At 48.8% G+C, this 21,538-nt stretch overlaps 1 protein-coding gene across 7 annotated transcripts in view; it reads right to left on the bottom strand.

Moving 5' to 3' along the window:
* Window positions 1-21,538, bottom strand: part of MCF2L2 (MCF.2 cell line derived transforming sequence-like 2) — a 146,770-nt gene that overhangs the window by 98,643 nt on the left and 26,589 nt on the right. For 6 of the 7 annotated variants that reach the window (XM_014939882.1, XM_014939880.1, XM_014939883.1 and 3 more), the window contains exons 2-3: window positions 11,955-12,038; window positions 2,485-2,599 (exon numbers count right to left, since the gene is read on the bottom strand). In XM_014939882.1, coding sequence (XP_014795368.1) covers window positions 2,485-2,599; window positions 11,955-12,038 — 199 coding nt within the window. Of the gene's footprint in view, window positions 1-2,484; window positions 2,600-11,954; window positions 12,039-12,221; window positions 12,339-21,538 lie in introns of those variants that run through there. The other variant, XM_014939884.1, reaches the window with a different exon arrangement.

The following is a 21,538-nucleotide window of genomic DNA, read 5'->3' as shown; positions in this document are numbered from 1 at the left end:
GCTGATAACCATCAGGTTTACCTCCAAACCAAGTTCTGGCATGTTTGGCTGGAGATACAGATGCCTGGCAGAGAGGTCCCCTTTCCCTGAACAAAACGTGTGCAACCAGCAGAGCTCTTCCACCCCCAGCTCTGAGTTCAGGTTACCCTCACACACCCGTCTGAGGAGCCCAGGAGATGTTGAATTTCCTGACCTCTTCTGGAGGGACAGAAGGGCACCTCTTTATCAAAGCAGTTGATCCACGTCAATTGGAAAAGAAAGGAATTCCAGCCATGGAATAAAGCAAGTAAAAATGGCATTTCTGGCCCTATCTGCTGTAAGTGTGCATGCACTGAGGTACACACCTGCTTCCTCATGTTACTCGGTGTTTGTGGGTGTAGATGTACATAGACCTCTTTGGTGGAGCTCTCTCGTGAGCAGGCGTAGAACCAGAGGGAAAGTCAATCGGATGAGAAGAGTGTCACTGGGCTAATCTTCCAGCCTGGAGAGCAGTTTGTGTTTTAAAGCCCAGAAGTGCAAGGTTTACCTACGGCCCACCCCAAAATACTGTGGCAAAGCAAATTTGCTCAGTGGTGTCAAAGATAAGCGTACGCCTGCGCATCTGAATAACAACATCTGCTCTCTGGCTTTATCTTTGCGGTGTTTTGTCCCACGGCACAGAAGAGCAATCGTTCCAGAGGGACTTGGACAGTTACTGACCCAGTGAATGATGTCTTCTGCAATGGCAGATCTGCTCTCCACAGCTGGCTCCCTTCGCCCCTCACCACCTCCATAAAGGGTGCCAAGTTTCAACTAGCAACTCAAGAAACGCCGTCAGTCTTCCCAAACTCACTGCAACACGGACTAGCAAAGTCCTGGGAGAGCTCACATCCCCACGGCACAATCTCTGATTGAACCTAAGAGTCAAAGCAACCTGCCGGGAGGCAAAAAACCACAGGTTCAAACCCCAGCCTCTCACTGGCCTCCAACAGGTCGTTTCCACCAAACTGAACAGTCACTTACTCAACACCAGCTTTGGGGAGCCTGTCAGGTAAGATATTACTTACACATACCTCATCATCTCTGAAATAGGCACATTGCAGCTCTCCTGACATTTTAAGACTAAATTCATCATTCTTTGCACATTGCTCTGGAATTCCTCAGGGGAAGAGAAAACACAAACCTGACAAACTGAATCAAAGCAAAGGTCTGTCCAGCCCAACACCACGTCTCCTGCCTCTGCTGAGGCAACAGCAGAAGAAAAGTAAGAACGACAATCTTTCTCTTGGTACATTCTCCCAAGTCCCAGCATTAAAGAATATATGGATTTCTTCAGCGGGAGCCATTGTGTTCAGCTGCCATTGGCAGGGCTATCCTCCGTGATTTCGGTAATTTCTATTGAACCCATCTGCACGTTTGGCTTTCACACAGGCTGAAGCAGCATAAAGCGTTTCTGTCCATCATATTATCAACGTAATGTGCTTACTCCCCAACAATGTTACTGGGAATCACCCACCAGGATACTAAACACAAAAACTGGAAAACAAGTTTTGTGTTTTTCTCAGCTACTATTGCTGTTCTATTAGCCCTGAAGCCAGGCATCCTCCCAGTCCTGTGAAGAAACACCCCAGGCAGAGCTTCTCCTGGCAGAACAAAAGCCCTACAGAGCAGAGTGAAACAATGAAGCTGTTAAATTCCCAGTGTGTGGTTTCTCTCAGCTTGCTTTGGCAGCTCAGTACGGGGAATACGTGTAGGTGGAGCTGGAAAACTTCTTACTCAAACTTGAAGGAGGCACGTTTTCCCCTCATCATCCTCTAAGCACCTTTATACACAAGACCACAGGAAATAATAAATCCCTGCCACGCTTCCAGCTAGCACAAACAGCCATGGTCCAAAGTCAGGATCAGGGGACTGAAAAAATATTAAGCTCTCTTTTTGGATAAACAAAACGTAATTCAGCAGCCGTGCCTCAGCGCGTTTCCTCGGAGCAGTGGAAGTGAGTTTGTTTCACTGTCCTTGCAGGCAAACGGCAAGGAAAACATCCGAGCTGCGGAGCATCAGAGGGCACAGGGTGCTTGCCAGAGCCCTGTCCCCAGGGCACCCAGCTCCCTCGCTCAGCAGAGAGAAAGCTTGCACAAAAAGATGCCCTCAGAGAATACTCAGTAACAGGAACTATGCGAGTTTGGCTCCTTCCAGATGCAACCCTTCCACTGTCACATCCAGAGCCCCTGGGAGTTTTCACAAACAGCCCTTCTTAGTTCCCTTTTGATCCCCGCTGTCTTTCCTGCTCTCCAGATCCACATCCCTCCCGCCCAGTCCCAGCCCTGAACAGAAAACCTGTCCCTATGAGGCTTTCCCTCCCCTGCAGATGATGTAAGTGGTTCCTGCACGCAGGAAAGTTTCACGCTGCCCAGATGGATGCAGCCACTGGGACATCCTGGCAGGGCTACCAAAAGCTGTGAGCCAGCGAGGAAGCAAAGCTCTGTCACCTGTGCTTGGCCTCACCTGGGGATGCTGGTGAGATACGTGACCACGTTCAGAAAATCTTCATCAGGTATGTCACTGAATCCCGCAAATTCTGGAAAGGTTATAATGGGCGCCCCATCCTTCCCTCTTCCTCCTGCAAAAGAGAGGTTGTAAAGATTAGAGGGTGGATTTATGCCTCTGGACAGAGCGGTCAGTACCCAAATGGGAAACACCGGCACATCACCCGTTGAAAGCACCCAGGTCCAGTACAGGTGTGATCAGCTTCCCATCTGATAACATAACGCACTGTAGTTTCATTAACCCAGCTCCTTCCAGCTGACATTCTGGCCTTTGCTGTTTATTCTCAGCCTTTTCATGAACCTTCCGCATAACTCTGATTAAGTGCTGTCTTTCATTAAAGCTGAAGAACCCCATGTTTGTGTGAAGTAAAGGTGAGAGCTCTAGAAAAAAAAAAAAAAAAAAAAGGAGTTTTGAACAAGGAAACCCTTTTCCTTCTTGGCATCTGGTGACAGTGTGGCTTTGTCAGGACACTACCTTTAGCCAATATTTTCCTTTCTGAAGGTTAATTGTTGCCTTAATTGCATCTTAAAGGGACTCAGTTGTGTCAAATCATCCTCTAAACTCACCCAGAGCCACGGCCTCCACATTAACCTCAGGATAAGGTGCAGCACTGGCAGGTGGCACCTGATGCCAGGGCTCTCTGGCTGCAGCCAGCAGTGACGCAGAACATGCTGTCCTGCAAATGGAGTCAGACCTTCCCCACACTGTTTGCTGCGCTCTAGGAACCAGGAACTCCATCCAGATGGTCTGCTACAGATTCTTAGTGACATCTTCTGGACACAAACAATAACGGGCAGGAAAATTAAATAGGAAGCCTGTCTGCTCTGTCTGTTCTTGCAGAGCTCAGTGCATGCCAAGCTGTGTCAGGGATGGTATCTTGTACCCATTCGCACGGTTCCTGGGCGCCACACTTCCCCATTCATGTGTTTCAGATACACAAAGATACTCTAAATGCAGGAGATGTAGCCATATTTTAGTTTAAAGCAGCAATATTTGCCCTGGAGGAGAACATAAAGATTCCCCTGGATCCTCTTCAACACCTGATAGCTTACCTGCCCTTAAACTCAAGATTTGTTTAAGCTGTGGGTTTCATGTGGCACATCTAATGCTCCTGCTGACCACGGTCTCTGTGTCCCTTTTATCTCCTCTTTCTCTTGCATCCGTGTTCACACATGTTCTCCCTCGGGCCTCTTTTCCCCAAGCTAGATGAGGCAGCCTGATGATGCACTCTATGTATGTGGGGGTCTATTTTTGTCACAGCATCTCGTCCTATGAAAAGCCATTCGAGAACTGAATGTAAACAGACTGAACACTGCCTTATCCCCTTCACTGCTGGCAACAAACCTAGAAGGACACTGAGGAGCAGCCTCGGACTGAGCTCCTCATCTCTGACCAGCCCACAGGTCCTTAACAGCTCCTGGGCTCCATCTCATTGCCCAGGGTGAAGGTAGCACCTACTGCTGCACCCAAACCAGAAGAACACTCAGAAGGTTCTCGAGTGGTGGACTCACCCAAACCAGAAGAACACTCAGAAGGTTCTCGAGTACAGCTCTATTTCAGACTGGGAAATAGAGACGGAAACCCTCAGTTCCTGCTATACCGTGAAATTGGGGCGAGTTTTATGATTAGAAATTGTGAAATACTACAACAGGGAGAAAGCAGGGATGTCTGCAGAGTTAGGTGACAGGGAGGTCCTTTCCAACCACTAAGATTCTGTGAGTACAGCTCTATTTCAGACAGGGAAATAGAGAAGGAAACCCTCAGTTCCTGCTATACCATGAAATTGGGGTGAGTTTTATAATTAGAAATTGTGAAGTACTATGACAGGGAGAAAGCAGGGATGTCTGCAGAGCTGGGTGACAGATGATAACACCATGGGTTGTTCCTGCCCAGACCTGAACCTTGAGCAGCAGCTGAATTACAAGGGAAAATGATCCACGCCCATTAATCAACATTTCTAGCAAGGAAACAAGAGTGGATGTTCAGGGATATAAGGGAAGCTCCTTATTACCAAGGGTGTCTGGAAAACTCTCTCCTCTGGATGAGAGAGCAGTTCCATACATCTAAATGTTAATGCCATTTCCTCCCCTGACACTGAACCCGGAGTTGCTGCAGTTTGCAAATTCCTGCAGAATGGCAACTGACAAGCTGCAGCCCTTTTTTTCTGGGCCATCAACCTTGCTTTCTAGGGAGCTGCCACCCCATTTCTTCCAGTCTTTGAAATACTTTAACTGGCTACTTAATGCCTCGGAAGGGCAGAGAGCACACACTGAAAGCCAAGAGGGACTTCCCTCAGTCCCACAGCCACCAGGACGGAGTGCACGGAGTTTGTCCCCAGGGATCCCCACACACAGCCCTCCCTGGGACAGCGATAACCCCCGCGCTCCCGGGCATCGCTTGGGAAGAGAGTCCAACTGCTGAGCAGAAGATCCTACCACCCATCATGAGTAAGGCACACAGGGACAGAACAAACCCCAGCAGCTCTTGGGAAGAGAGTCCAACTGCTGAGCAGAAAATCCTACCACCATCATGAGTAAGGCACTCAGGGACAGAACAAACCCCAGCAGCTCCACGGAAGGGCAAAATAAAAGAATACTCACTCAAGGAAAACAAAACAAAACAAAAAAAAAAATCAAACAAAAAAACAAAACCAAAACAAAAACACCAAAAAAAAGGCTTTTTAAGTAGAAAGTGAGGGCAGGAGAAGGGAGACAGAAGAGAAGCGCTGGAGAGAGTGGTCCCCACGAAGGCAGCAGAGGGCTGGAGGGGATACCTTATGGCATGTCTGCCGTGGTCTGTGCAGGGAGATAAGGGGGACCAAGGGCTGCCAGAACCAAAGAAGCTCCATGAAAAACCAGAGCAGCAGGAGGTGAGCAAGAGGCTCCATGGCAGAAGCCAGCAATAACTTGAGTTTAGTGCAGCCAAAAGGAGAAACAAAGACACACTGACAAACAGACACCAGGAGCATGGCCATGGCTGGCAGCAGCCTCCATGCGACACGCAGGCCCCTGTCTCACCAACTGCAGGTCCTCCAGGCACCATTAGATGCCACCCTGCAGCTCCCTTCCACAGCCCAGCCACCTCCCAAACCTTCCGGCAGCTCCAAAGGCTGCTGGCAGTGGCCATTGTCAGCAGCAGCCACAAGAGCTGGCAGGAGGGCAGGCTCAGGGCCACCCTCTGCTGAACTACCAGGAGGTCACTCCTCACCCTGTCATATGGGAGCTTGGCCACCTCTGGTGGCCTCCCGGGGGTCAGTGCTCCTCAGCCAGCCCCAGGGGTTTGCCTGCACGGGAAACTCAACCAGATCTTGTCTGCCATCCCTGAGCTCCCCTCCCAGAACCACACAGGGTTGGAAGGGACCTCTGGAGATCAACTCCTCCAACCCCCTGCCAGAGCAGAGCCACCCAGAGCAGGTTGCACAGGAACATGTTCAGGCGGGTTTGAATGTCTCCAGAGAAGGAAACTCCACCCCCCCCCTGGGCAGCCTCTTCCAGGGCTCTGCCACCCTCACAGGAAAGAAGTTCCTCCTCATCTTTAGGTGGAATTTCTTACATTCAAGTTTGTGCCCATTTCCTCTTGTCCTGTCCCTGGGCACCACTGGAAAAAGCCTGGCCCCATCCTCCTGACACCCACCCTTTAAGTATTTATAGGCGTTGATCAGATCCCCCCTCGGACTTCTCTACTCCAGACTAAAAACACCCAAGTCCCTCAGCCTTTCCTCACCAGAGAGATGCTCCAGGCCCCTCATCATCTCTGTAGCCTCTGCTGTCCCCTCTCCAGCAGTTCCCTGTCCTTCTGGAACTGGGGAGCCCAGAACTGGACCCAGTGCTCCAGCTGGGGCCTCCCCAGAGCAGAGGGGCAGGATGACCTCCCTCCACCTGCTGCTCACACTCTTCCTGATGCCCCCCAGGATGCCCTTGGCCTTCTTGGCCACAAGGGCACATGGTCAGCCTGACCTTCTGCCCGTTTGCCACCCAGATTGACACCTCCACTTTCCTCCTCCGCCTGGGCACTTCCCTTCTTTCCCACCCCAGGTTCCTGCTGAGCTTTTCCTCTCCCCTTGTGGCCCAAGGGCAAAGGGACAGGAAGAACCGGAGAACAGGACAGAAGTACAGAGTGAAAGTGAGAGGGAAAGAAAAGCAGGAGAGACAGGGCACAAGCCGAATAGTACAAGGAGTGACAAGAGGACCATGGTCACTCAGGTGTGCCAGTTCCCCTTCCCAGGACACAAAGCAGCTCCTGCCCGACAAACTTCCCAGCTCCCAATGTGGCCTGGCTCACTGCTGCTGTGACCATGCGGCCAGAATTCAGCTGTGTCAACAAAAGAGCTCAAGTATTTGGGGGAGGAATATGCATGGGGGAGAAGGGGATATGGCAGCAGAGAAAATTCAATTTTGCTTTGCAGCGTGAAGGGTGTGACTGAGAAATGAGGTGTGAGGGCTGAACTGGGAGAGCTCTCCCAGCTGGAGCTGCATGCTGGTGTGACTGGTGTCAAGGCAGCAAGTGAGCACAACTGTGGGACACGACGGGGAGCCTAGGAGATCTCCCCCTCCCCAGTCCTAGCCCACCTATACCTCCTGTCCAGGGACCAAAAACACCCATGGGTGAGACATTCAGTGGCTCCATTTAAGTCCTATCCCATAGCCAGCAGCTCTTCTTGTAACACTGCTGGTGAGATTCATCAATCTAACCAGAGCTTATCAAATACATCGAATCCCTTGGAAACCCCCCCCAGGCTATGGGCAGGAGAAGTTCCCAAGTGTCAGACACAGCTCAGCAGTTCCTCCTGCAGAGCTTTCTCTCAGCTGTGGGATAATGGCACGGGATAAGGGCACACAGAGAGCCCCTGGGTCACAGCAGACCCCTCCACAGTTCATCTCCCAGCTCGGACAGCTGAAGGGTTCAGCGATACCTTGGCTGAAGTTTCACTGCCTTGGCCAGGGTTTGCTTGGTCCGTGCCCTCCTGTTCTCTTTCCCCACGGTGATTCAGGGTGGTGAATGCTGCATTTCTCAAAGTTAAATCCTACTTCCTGGGTGTAGATTTTGACACAAACTCCAAAGTGTCCTTTTGGCAAGGTCAGGCCAGGTTTTCCAGAAGGCTCAGTTTAAGAGGAGGCAGATGGCCAAACGCCCTCCGGGCTTTGGAAATTAAATAAACTGGCTTCGGAGTCAGTTCCCACTTTCAGATGCCATCCACTGAGGTGCACTGACTTACCAGGAACAGAACACAAAGAAAATGAATCTCTGCTAAAACATGTCGTGACAGTTTGTCTAATAAAGTCACGATTTAGTAACAGGATCCATTATTGCTGCATATGGCAGATTGGGCTCTTTGACAGAGTAATTACAGATAAGAACAGGTTGATGAAGCTGCATATAAAAAGGAGGGGGTAGCAGTAGCTCCCAGGGCAGACTGGTGCAGCGGGCTACTGGTGTCAGTGGGACAGGAACAGTATCTTGCCAGTGGTTCTCTAGTAAAAACTGGTGTGTGTGTGAGAATAGCCAGGTTTTCAGCACTCCCCAGCTGCGTGGTCTAGTTCCCTCAACAGCTACAGGAAACACACAGGGGTAGCTGTGCCCTCCTGTGTTGTCTCAGCTGCAGTCCTGTAATTGGGAGCTCAGATTTCAGGGAAAGGAAAGAGGCAGCAGCAGCTCCAGAACTAGAATTTAACCACAAGAGCCAGCACGCCCACCAGATCTCACAAGCTACGCAGGGCTAGATCAGCACATGGAAAAGGAGATGACCAGTGGAGAACTCCATGGTTAAGGATATTGTCACATCACATCACAGCCTTTTCCATGACCCAGGAAGGCTGTGGAGAGTTTCCCTGTTCTTGGCACGTGCAGCACAGGCTTGGTTAGTCTGGTAGCCAGAGGGCCAGGACAAACAGGAGGCTGGGAGTATCCAACACATTCATTTTCACTAGACCCTGACACAATCAAACACCCAACTCATTAAGCTTGGTACGTAATTCCTACCATCTGCTCAGAGACTGCAGGACAGTCAGATCCTCTTCTGAGAAGTTTGTACTCAGCAATAGCAGAGGAGAGTGTTTCTAATGAGTCATGTCCAGAGAAAACAAAGAGCCTTTGACTTCAATCATTCTACTCTTCTTCTGCTTTTCTGCAAGGGAATACTACGGTTTCACTACATCTGCCTCAGCCACCAGCTGTTATTAATCAAATATTCATTTATAACAAACTCTGCAACAGTCAACTGGTTACTCGTTATCACTGGGCAAGTGGATCTGGGGTCCACAGGCTGGAAGAGGAGAGCTCCCCAGGGCCAGAGGCCGTGGGGTGGCACAAGCCAGACCCACTGCAAGTGCCTGCAGGGAAGAGGAGACCAGAGCTGCCCTGGGGAGTGAAAGAAGTAGCCCCCGCCAGGGTAAATCAGCAGATACCATTTTTATGAAGTTGTTGAGACAAACATATTATACACCCAGAACACTCTACAAGTACGTTGGGAATGTCTTTTACTGCCCACAGTGATGGGGTGAAAGACCAGAGGGGATTTTGTCAGCCAGTGGCTACCGAGCTGACGCCTATTGGCACAGAAAAGAGAGAAATGGGCTATGTATCCAGAGATCTTCAGTCTCCACCAAGGCAAGCACTGATGCACCAAAATATTTGTGGCTGCCTGTGCCTAATGAAAAGCAGCACGCTGTAAGGAAAAGCTGCAGAGCCGCCTGGGAAAAAAAAAAATAATCAAAATCAAATGAGGTCATTTGTGTGTGATTTACTTTGGTAAGTGAAATGAGGCAGGAGAGTGCCCAGATCTCTTCCCATTGGATGAAAAACCCCAATCTTTTGCTAGAGGAAAAAGAAAGTTACACTTAATTAGAAAAATGCATTTTTGAAAAGTATAGTCATTTCTGGCTTGTACCTAAACCTCAGTTTGCAGGAGGCAATAAAGGGCCAGTAAGGAAGGTTCCTGTTGTTATATTGTACCTACGACCCAGCAGTGGCCACCAACAGAACAAGACACTGGGCTGAAGGGACCTCTGGGCAGATGAGTGTGTGTCTGTGATGTCCCCCACAGGCAGCCACGGGGGTTCGGAGCAGAGACCCCCCGGGTTTCCAAACGGAGCTGTAACCTTCAGACTGAAATCAGCTTAGAAACTATGAACTATGCTGCCCTCTTTCTTATTCAGATATTATTTCTGGACTGTGCTGAGGAGATTTTAGATGAGCCTGAGAATTTTTCCAATAGGATTTGTTATTTTTATAGATGGGATATGAAAAACACCTTTCACTCACTCTTGGCATTTGTTGTTAGTACTTGTATGCTGATGAACCGGTTATTTGCCCATCCCTAACAATGAAACCCCTCAGAAGAGATATTTCCCAAGTCTTTAAGCACATTAAGTTTAAATTAGACTATTTAAATATCTTTCTCACCACTTCCAAGAATAAAAGAATTAGATCAAGTATGAAGAGTTGAATTTGCTAAAAAAGCAGATGATAACGCGGGTACTGCTCTATGATGGGTCCATAAAGAAATATGAAAATGCTTTTTTATATTTACCCTTGAGATTTCTGTGCCATGTTTAACGTTCTAGCTGGAACTGGGGGTTTCCCCCTCTTTGACAGACTGCTTTCCACAGGTAGCTCATTCCACACCACACAGGGCTGTTATTAACGGGCTCCGACATCGCCAGGCAATGGGCTTTAAGAAAAGCAGCCTCCACGTCTCACCCGACAGCCTTGCACATGAGTCACCGAGTTCTCAACATGCATCATGTTCTTTGCACCAAGAGAATTGATTTCAGGCATTCGTGTAGCAGCTAAATCAGAGGCCTTGGAGACAAGACTGGTTTCAGCAGCCCTGGTGCCTGGTGAGCAGGAGGAGTGAGTAGAGCACTGCAGAGAGCCCAGCCAACACATGTTTTCTTGCTCATAAGGAGCAGAGAGGTGTCCCGGCCGTGGGCTGACCAAAGTCAGCATCAAGACCCAAAAGGAGTGGAACTGAGTCTAGATTCCCTGCTCCCTTCCTTGCATTTAGAATATTTTAAAGTCAGTTTAGCACTAATAAAAGGGATCTGAGTAGCATTCCTGAAGCGGTTCTTTAAGTGAGGATTGGTTTCAAACTTGACAACAGCCCCCAGATTAAGAGACTGGCAATTCCCACCCATCAGTCATTACTTTTTCTGTTAAGCAGCCAGCACCTTCAGGGAAAGGGGTGGCCAGATTTCCCTGCCCCCCTAATGCTTCTGGGACCCTGCTGTGGCTCCTCTGCACTGAAATCCCTGGCTGGCAGGTGTTAAGTGGCACTTAGTGATAATACCACGTTACTCACCATGGACAGCCAAGGAGAATGGTGCAACACAAGCTGCTGTAGGATAGACACTACCCTGCACTGAGCACCACGGTGGGATGCAAAAGGGTTGAGCAATTTTCTGCAGCTGCTAACACTGTCCTGCAGGGAGGCTTGTGTTTATTAGGAATTCTAGGAAGACATGACCCTGAGATGCCTCACTGCAGGTGAGAAGGCAGCTGGTTCCACCCCTGCTCAGCCAAAACCCTCTCCTGAATGCCAGCCAGTTGGTTACTGAGCTTAGGAAGCTGCCACAAGAAACCTAGAAACCTCCAAAACCAAGTTTTAATACGCAGAGCCCCATAAAGAATTCTGAGTAACTGAAGATCTGGATTTCATTTGGTAGCTTGGAACGTACTTGGGAAGGTGAAGAGGCACAAGGAGTGGGGTCTGCTCCGTGCTCTCTGCTCCGCTCTGGGCAGAGGGACAGGCTGACCAAGAGAACCTCCCTGTGACCATCTTATTTGCAGAACAGGCAGAAACAGAGACAAAAGAAGTTACCAGAGGCCATACAGTCAACAGCAGAGGCCATTTTAGGACCCAGATAAGGATTTGTCTTCTACAGTATCCAAAAGAAGCCTATGAAATAATTTGGCAAATATTTCAGTATCAGCTATTTATTCAGGGAAGGAAATGCGTCACTTTGTGGGATTGCAAACTTCAGGGAAACAAAGAAATGTCCAATAAGCAAATCTTTAAAAGATTAGAACCGTATACTTTAGAAATTAATCATCTCCAAAACAAAGGCAAAGAAGGAAGAGGGGGAGGGTGATGAATAGCTCCCTGTTAGACCAAAATCTTTTCCCATAAACAAGATGCTTGGACATTGTGCAAAGATATGTACAGAAAGATTTGTTTAATTTCTTACCTTCTGAATCTGGTCCCCCCACCCCATTGTGGAGAGCATGGAAAATTAACCTGCCTTAAGAAAAACAAGCACAGCAAGTTGGCACTTCTCAGCTCCACACACTGTGAATGTCTGATGGTAACAGCACCTTTCTTTAGCCCTAGAAAAGCGCTACTGGAACTGCTGTAAGGGTGACAGTCAGCATGTCGGATTCCAGTACATTTCCAAGAGAGTCCCAGAGTGTAATTACCAGCAAGTTCTTACCTGACAAGATAGCAAACTGCCTGTGGAGCTGCTCTATGATATCCACTGCAACCAGCGGCCGTATCTCCTGCTGCATGATTTCATCTGTGCAATGAAAACAGAAACCTTCAATGAGTTAATGACAATTTTCCCAGCCTTTAAGAACCCAGCAAAAACAGAGATGACACTCAGAGGAGAAGAGCCCGGCTTGGCCGTTGGCTCAGATGTTACACGACTATCACGGAGGAGTTAATGACACTTATGGAGTCTCATCCTCAGCCTACTTACTGTATCGCCTGGTGACTGCAGAGAGAGCTTTTCACAAACCAGCTCCAGCAGATTTGCCAGAGCTTGTGACAGGTTTGCTCAGGCTGACAGCCTGCTCCTTACTACTTCATGTTCCAGTTTAAGCCACTGCGTTTGGCCTCCCACATAAAGCAGCTTCTCAGCCTTTGGAAAAGCGAAGTCTATTTCAGAGGCAGTGCCATGTTCCACCCTCAGCCCCTGGTCTCTGCTGGGGACTCTGTCACCAACCAATCCACACCAGTTTCCTTTGCTGATGCTTTTTCCGCTACAAGCAAATACATAGTAAAAGGAGGAAATAAGGAGCTGCAAGGCTTTCTTCTCACGAAAACAAAGCCTGCTCTTTTGAAGTAAACACTGAAAAGTTAAAAAATAACTTGGCAAGCAGCTGGGGAAAAAAAAAAAAAAAAATCACCACAACTTGTGTGTGGGATCTATTCAGTGACCAGAACTCCAACCTCAGGTTGAGCTGATTTTATCTCTTTCTGTAGCAAGTGCACCCCATTGTTCTCTCCACTCTTCACCCCAGTCTGGACCAGCAACATTTACTGGGGAGTATGTGCCAGCTGAACCAGCAGGGTCCAGGCTGAGGTTAGGGTAGCACCTATGATAATCACACCTTTAGCCCCCACACAGAACCCCCAGCCCTGGCTGTGTGCAGCTGGGTCACACCGACCACCACCAGACCAAAGGCAGGCAGTTGCCCTCTTTAGGCACCAAGATCTTCATCAATGTCCCTACGACGCAGGCACTGAAACACTTCAGTGCACCTGGTTTTAAATGGTAGCAGAGAGGGAAGTCAGAGAGGTTAGGGGTTAGCTTCTTTCTCCTGCATCCTGGTCTGATCCCACTCTGATCCCAGCCAGAACCAGGCATTCTAGGTTTTAAATGACAGAGTGGCACTTGGAAACTTTTCTATTCACTTCTGAACACTTCAGTAATGCAAAGTAAGGGAAGAGCTTATGTCATTGCCCTCTCCGAGACAGACGGAGACACACAATATGGAAAGAAGTTGCACAGATTTTGGCTGATGCACAAAATAAGGCAATAACTCCAAGCAATTGGAAAAAAAAAAAAAAGTCTCAAAGGAGCTGACTCTGCAAATCCTCCCTTTGAACTGAAATGGGGAAAAGTCAAACTAGAACGAGTGATGTTCTTGATGCAGGACCTTCATTTCCATCCTGTTTATGCAGCCCACCATCAGCCTCTGATTCTTGACACCGCAGGTGGGTAAGAGCCCCAAGAGCAGCCTAATGAATCACAGCTAACGAGCTTGGTTCCAGTGATGTTCACAGAACTTACTGTCATTTCAATCACTGCCATGGCCACTGATTTAGCCTGTTGCACAGAGTCAGCAGAGCCAAGGCTCAGCTTTGGACACAGAGTAGTTTGTTGTCGCTCTGAGCAGAGATAAACTGCTCCAAGGAATGGAGCCGGGTGCCTGCAGAGCACTGAGCCACACAGGCACAGCCCAGGAGCCCTGCATGTCAGGGTGAGAGCTGTGCTCGCTTATTTCACATGATTCCTAGTCTCCAAATGTATTTTCTACTGCCTCCATCATCACCTGAATGGAGCCCACAAGCTGTCCAAGATCTGAGCGTGGCTGTGTCAGGTACAGTCTGTTTATATGAGAGACCAGTGAGGCTCAAGATCTCCTGAACTGGTGGGGGCTGCAGGGAGGGAAGAGAACTATTTGTTTCAAAAAGCACAGTGGAACAACTTAGGTTTGTGGATTATTCTCTCAGTCAAAACCTGAATATGCATTAGGGATCATAACCCATCAGAAGACAGATACAGCCTTTACAGGAAAACCACCATATCTTCCCCCCACCCCAAGGCACCAGAACCACAGCTGGGGTTGCTGAAGGAACTTTTCAATCATTGACTAGAAGGAAAGCTTGAAAAATTTCTTAAAGGCAAACTGATAGACACAAGTCTGGGTTTGTTTCAAAGCTGTGACATTTTGCCTGGCATTAGTGAGCATTGATCCATTCCTACCTTCTGCTAACTGTACCCCAGGAGGCCGTGGAGCCCTTCTGCTCCGTGACTGCCAGCACAAGCCTGCAGGAGGTTGATGTTCATTCAGGCTCTTGGGCAGGAACAAGGTTTTCACCATTTTCCCGTGGGACAGAGCTACAGCTGGGAAAACCCTGCTTTGGGCTGCCAGGAGCTGACTGCTGCAGGTTCACAGGCTACTTTAGAGAAACTTCTTGGTGATTAGCACATTTTAATTCACTGCACGGGGACCCAAAAGTCACTGAGAAGGTTTTAGGAAGCCAACAAGCTGCAGGAGCTTGGCAGCAAGTTGCTCCATGGCACCTGGCTAATATCTGCAGCAGAGACTGGACAAGCCCCAGGCTCTTCAGAGCGGTCCCGTCCTCTGGTAGAACCTCTGTGCAACCACACAGCTGAGGACCACAGCAAGGCACACATCAGCCAGTCACCTGGGACCTTGTTATCTTGACAACCTTCACCCAGGCATTTGCTAGCTTCTGTGTGATTATTCTTGCAGTCTTCTTTTAATTGAAGAGGCAGTTACACACAGCTTCTCAAATTTAAAAAAAAAAAGCTTAATTGATCAAACAGTATTGTGTGAAACAATGGCAATCCCCTACGTAGGTCACCGCAGTTGAATCTTTACACACACCATGCAGTTCTTCATTACTTGAGCTAAATGAATTTGCCAGGACAATCAAGATGTGAATAAAAACGTGATACTGGGGGGATGAAAGAAACAGGTCAGTTCATCGACTCTTGGTTCTCCTCTTAAACTGCTATAAATTCAATTCCCAGCAGAGACTGTTCAAGTGTTTACATGCAAGACCAATTTCACTGCAGAAGAATTAGCCTCAATTTTCCTTCCCAAGCTTCTCTACCGAGGGGGAGAAAAAGCAAAGCAATTCCTCCAGCCACCTGCCCAGCACAGCTTCTCCCCTCCTGGATCTCCAGGGGGCTGCCTACCCACTGGGCCACCTTTAAGGGGAGAGCTGTTGGGTTACATTTCATAATTCCTCACTTAAAAATGACACACACTCAGGCTTCCCCACACAGCCTATCTGATGTCTCACCACTGCTGTAACAGCCCAGGGACAGCCACCACTGGGGCCACGCCACCAGCAGCTGAGTAAAAGCTCTAATGGATGTAATCAGGTTCCCCCCTCTCTTCCCTGAGCACAGAGAAATTAGTTTACATGCTAATGGCAACTACGTGTTTCCAGCAGTGATGGAGTGAGAGCTCGGGCTGCCCAGAGCAAACTGACAGGGCACTTGCCTGTTGCTCCAGGAAATTCAACCAAAGAGACCAGCCACAGCAGGACACTGGAGGTTCTGGGTTTGTCAGGGACTGGAGACTACAACTGCCTGGCCAGATTTGGGGAAAAATCCGACTGGTGATGTGATGGAAAAGAGCCAGACAGGGTTACACATAAAGGCCAGAGATTTCATTTCAAGAGCATGAAGGGACACCTAATGTTATATGTTCTTCTTCCAAAGTACCAAAAGGCAACGCACAAGTCCAGAGTTCAAAGGTTGCAGAGTGCCTACAGTTCAAACATTTCTCCTTGCCAGGAACAGCAGCAGTTGCTCTAGCTGAGCTAAATTAGATTTCAAGAATTAAACACACCAGGGGGACAAATTTGCATGTCTTCACGGATAAGGCTTAACCAGGCTAAAGGATTTGAAGGTGTTCTGTCCCACCAGAGTTCACAATGCAAGCTCCTAAGCAAAACATTTCCTTTCCTGGGAATAACCAAAGTTATTACATCAGAGAAAAAAGCTCGTGGTTTGGGTTTCTTTTTTTTAAATTCTCTTTGTTTCTCTTTGTCATCATTTGTGCCCTTTGTTTACCTTCTGAAAAGGTTTGTTTATTCTTTGAGCCCAGCCAGAGAAAGAGCAAGATGGGTTACTGACACAGGCTGGCTGTGCTACCCTTTGTTTGCTTTGAAAAGAAATGAGAAATGCAGCTATAAACAGAAAGGAAATCCCAGCCTTTCTCTTATTCTTCTGCGCTTTCCCACCACCTCTTCTTTTGCTAACTCAAGTTGAGTCAACGGAAAACCAGGCCAGGAAAAAAGCGACTGTAAATAAAGCGAGGCAGTCTTTTTCTGAGTGGATGGCTCCTTATCAGGGTTAATTCCCTGCCAAGGAGCTTGAAGGGCACAAGGGCTAGTGAGGCACGGTGTGGGCAAGGGCAGGACCACCTCTGCCAGCATAGAATCACACCCAGATCAGCTTAGAGCAAAAGGCAGAGTGCAGCAGAGGGAAACCACTGGTGGTGTCTCTTCTCCCACACCAGTTACCAACCAAGCACCACTGTGAAGCCTACAAAGTGTGTGTCTCTAAATGCAAGCCCTGTTCTGATTAAAGCCACATGTCATAGCAAAGCTAGCTAGCTAACTTCCAAAGACAAAAGATTTTTCTGGAATATTTAAATAACTGGTTCATGTCTGGGGGTATCCCTTAACGTTTACTGTTTTGGTTTGTTGGGTTGGGGTATCTTTACTGTAACAGCAACCCCCACTTTCTGTACACTAACGCAGCAGAAATCTGGGCAAGCCAGGCTGGGGGTGACTGTGGAGGGACACGCTGCCCATGTCCTCCGAGCCCTGGGGAAGGGAGAGATCTGGGCCATGGTGTGGATGGAATTGCCTTGCCGGCTTTCCCAGCCCACATCCACGGAGGAGGGAAAGGCTGGCAATGCACACCTTTCCCTGGAGACCCCAAAAACCTGTCACCCTCAGATCCACCTGGGCAGAAGCTGAACTGGTACCCGATGAGATCGATCTTCCGTTGCACCACAGACCTACTCTGAAGTCCTCGCCTTGCATTACGTTGTCCCTGCTCTGTCCTGGGCAGGGCTGGCACCCCCACCCTGCACCCTCTAGGATTTAGCTCAGCTTTTCCAACTATTCCTTTATTTCAGCTTCAAAACATTTTGGTACAGATTTTCTTGGGTGAAGAAACGGATTTTGCCACTTTTTCCTATTTAACCACTTCTGAAAAACAACCTTCTGATATTCTGGTTTGGCTGGGATTTTTTTTGTTTGTTTTTAAGGAAAATGTCTTAAAAACAATCGGCAAATCAAAAAAAAAAATCAAAATCTTTCTCCTACATCAGTAAACTGGAAAGAAGGTGAAAACAAGCCAGTGTTTTGATTTACTGTTGGTACTTTCTACAGAAATACATTGATGTCTACAAAGTTATATCTATAGTCACACTTCAAGGATTTCAACGACTACTCATTGTCAGAATGCACCATACATTTATGCACACATCTAAGAATCCTTGATTAATAATCTCCATAAAAGCTACACTGTACAAAGGAATATAAAATTCTTAAAGCATATACTCTCACTGTTCAGTTTAGACGACTTCATAACCCACCCTGTTATGAAGACACTTCTTATAATATTTCTGTAAAATCATAAGGGAAATTACTAATAAATCTTTTGAACTACCCATAGTCAGCAAAGAGCTAAAGAAACACACCATTCTGCATCATTTGCTCAGCAAAATATTTTGATTTTTTTTTTTTTTTTTTTTTTCCTTTTTGGAGACAGACATTGCTTGGTTGGAACTTGCTGATCTGCAAGGTCCCTTCTAACCTGAACCATTCTATGATTTCACAGAGCACACGTTGGGATATTATGGGGGGATGTTAAATCCTGCTCTCAACAGAAACTTCCCTACTAAAAGGCATTAAAGGTCAAGGTTTAATCTCAGCAACAGCTTCAAGAAATTAATCCAGGTTTCCAGCAGCACAGCACTGCCCCTCGCCTAGTTCCTCAGTAGTAAACACTTCCTGATGGTTGCTCATTTTTGCCAGAGAAAAGTTAATATTATTTCTTCCCAAAATCTGTGCTTCACATCAACGCTGGATTGCTATAACACAAATTCCTGCTCAGAGAACAGACCACAACAAGAGAAGGTTTCACATTTCCATGCTGTCCTGTTAAAACCCATCATGAGTAACGAAACCTGCCTGTGGCTGACTGCAAGGCTGAAACCCATTGACTGCCAGCCTGGGACACTAATCTGATCAGGAGACAGGGCAGGCTGCACGGCAGACTCATTCCTCCCTCCCCAGAGCCTGCCAGCAGGCACTTCCACAGCTCCAACAGAGAAATCCCTGCCACCGGCTCTGCTCTCAACTCCTGCATCCAGCAAAATGGTCTTAGAGCCTGTTCACATGATTTTTGAGGGACCACTCTGTTCAGGAGCTGAAGGAGTGTTTTCTTGCCCACCCCTGACGAGAGGAGTTAGCCCAGAAACATTTCCCCAGTTACTGCCACCGGAGTCACAGAGTGACAGCACACGCTGGAGATTCCTCAGTAACAGCACAAACACTGCCCACAGCCCTGCCCGAGGGACCCAGCCACCCCTCCAGCAGCCTTCTCCATGCTGCCACCACCATCTCAGACCACAATCCCACCAGAAAAAGCAACAGAAACGCCCTGCAAGGCAGTGCCTCCCCCTTAGACCCCCAGCACTCACAAGTGTGTGCCCTCCCTGGTGTGACAGGCTGCCTCCTCCGCCGTCCCGCGGGGCGATGAGCTCCGGGCAGGGATGGAGCCTCCCGTGAAGCGGTGCTGGATCTAACCAACAGTGCACCAAGGAGCTGACGCTCTCCCGGAGGAGGCTGCACAAATTGCTTAGTAACTGTTCAACCAAACCACAGCAGAGGCCTCTGACACACACCACCCCCGGGCTTTAACCCTCCCCAAGGTAGAGCTGGCTCTTCCCTCCTGGGCAGCTCCTGGACCCTTGGACGCTCCAGGACATTCACAGCCAGCACCGACAAACAAAGGGGCATCCCGACAAGGGACAGAACAGATTCACTCGCTCGGAACAAGCCATGGAAAGGGCTCTTATTAAAATAGCTTTAAATAGTGGAGTATTCAGGGCCAAGGGAAACCACCAGCCGCTGTGGAGAGCTGTCCTGGAGCCCGGTCCCGAGGCACACCCACAAACCAAAGCACAGCTCTGATGTTTAAAGATGAAGGAGAAGCCTGCACCAGACCTGGGGATTTGGTTGGATCCACAAGGACAGCTCTTGAAGAGGGGAGCAATCGGTTCCACACAGCTAGTTCAGGACAGGCTTTGGGACCCACGTCTGTGCTCACCGTAACAGGGACACCAGGACATTCCCCTCAGGACACCGCACGCCCACAGGAGAGCTCCTCAGACAGCACTTGCAGTTCCATCAACTAGGCTTACAAGTGTCAGACCTTTTTTCATTAGCATAATTAGTAATGGTGCATCTATAAAATGCCTTTGCTGAGCTCAAAAGGCTGTTTTATCTCCCTCAGTGGAATAATGTTCTTTACTACCCAAATACTGTCCCACAGCAACAGCATATGGAACAGCCATCATTACTGATGTTTCTGGGTTTGTTACTGGTAAGCATCTGCAGTACACATGGAAGAATACTTTAAAAAATAAACCCTTCAGGGACCTGATGCCCAGTTGCTATAGTACACCCCAGTTTGACTGAAGTAACTTCCCCCCCACCCCAGCACCTGACCCCCCATGTCCATGTTCTCACCCCCCTGGGTCTGGGTCTCCAAAAGCACCACAAGGAATGGCTCGTCCCAAGTGCCTCGAACTTTTTTTTTTTTTTCCTTTTTGGAGACAGACATTGCTTGGTTGGAACTTGCTGATCTGCAAGGTCCCTTCTAACCTGAACCATTCTATGATTTCACAGAGCACACGTTGGGATATTATGGGGGGATGTTAAATCCTGCTCTCAACAGAAACTTCCCTACTAAAAGGCATTAAAGGTCAAGGTTTAATCTCAGCAACAGCTTCAAGAAATTAATCCAGGTTTCCAGCAGCACAGCACTGCCCCTCGCCTAGTTCCTCAGTAGTAAACACTTCCTGATGGTTGCTCATTTTTGCCAGAGAAAAGTTAATATTATTTCTTCCCAAAATCTGTGCTTCACATCAACGCTGGATTGCTATAACACAAATTCCTGCTCAGAGAACAGACCACAACAAGAGAAGGTTTCACATTTCCATGCTGTCCTGTTAAAACCCATCATGAGTAACGAAACCTGCCTGTGGCTGACTGCAAGGCTGAAACCCATTGACTGCCAGCCTGGGACACTAATCTGATCAGGAGACAGGGCAGGCTGCACGGCAGACTCATTCCTCCCTCCCCAGAGCCTGCCAGCAGGCACTTCCACAGCTCCAACAGAGAAATCCCTGCCACCGGCTCTGCTCTCAACTCCTGCATCCAGCAAAATGGTCTTAGAGCCTGTTCACATGATTTTTGAGGGACCACTCTGTTCAGGAGCTGAAGGAGTGTTTTCTTGCCCACCCCTGATGAGAGGAGTTAGCCCAGAAACATTTCCCCAGTTACTGCCACCGGAGTCACAGAGTGACAGCACACGCTGGAGATTCCTCAGTAACAGCACAAACACTGCCCACAGCCCTGCCCGAGGGACCCAGCCACCCCTCCAGCAGCCTTCTCCACGCTGCCACCACCATCTCAGACCACAATCCCACCAGAAAAAGCAACAGAAACGCCCTGCAAGGCAGTGCCTCCCCCTTAGACCCCCAGCACTCACAAGTGTGTGCCCTCCCTGGTGTGACAGGCTGCCTCCTCCGCCGTCCCGCGGGGCGATGAGCTCCGGGCAGGGATGGAGCCTCCCGTGAAGCGGTGCTGGATCTAACCAACAGTGCACCAAGGAGCTGACGCTCTCCCGGAGGAGGCTGCACAAATTGCTTAGTAACTGTTCAACCAAACCACAGCAGAGGCCTCTGACACACACCACCCCCGGGCTTTAACCCTCCCCAAGGTAGAGCTGGCTCTTCCCTCCTGGGCAGCTCCTGCACCCTTGGACACTCCGGGACATTCACAGCCAGCACCGACAAACAAAGGGGCATCCCGACAAGGGACAGAACAGATTCACTCGCTCGGAACAAGCCATGGAAAGGGCTCTTATTAAAATAGCTTTAAATAGTGGAGTATTCAGGGCCAAGGGAAACCACCAGCCGCTGTGGAGAGCTGTCCTGGAGCCCGGTCCCGAGGCACACCCACAAACCAAAGCACAGCTCTGATGTTTAAAGATGAAGGAGAAGCCTGCACCAGACCTGGGGATTTGGTTGGATCCACAAGGACAGCTCTTGAAGAGGGGAGCAATCGGTTCCACACAGCTAGTTCAGGACAGGCTTTGGGACCCACGTCTGTGCTCACCGTAACAGGGACACCAGGACATTCCCCTCAGGCCACCGCACGCCCAAAGGAGAGCTCCTCAGACAGCACTTGCAGTTCCATCAACTAGGCTTACAAGTGTCAGAC

The sequence above is a fragment of the Calidris pugnax genome, unplaced genomic scaffold, assembly GCF_001431845.1.
Source record: "Calidris pugnax isolate Ruff unplaced genomic scaffold, ASM143184v1 scaffold94, whole genome shotgun sequence".
In the NCBI taxonomy this organism is placed as follows: domain Eukaryota; kingdom Metazoa; phylum Chordata; class Aves; order Charadriiformes; family Scolopacidae; genus Calidris; species Calidris pugnax.
Note: the sequence above shows the minus strand (reverse complement) of the source record. Positions and strands in the feature narration are given on the sequence as shown.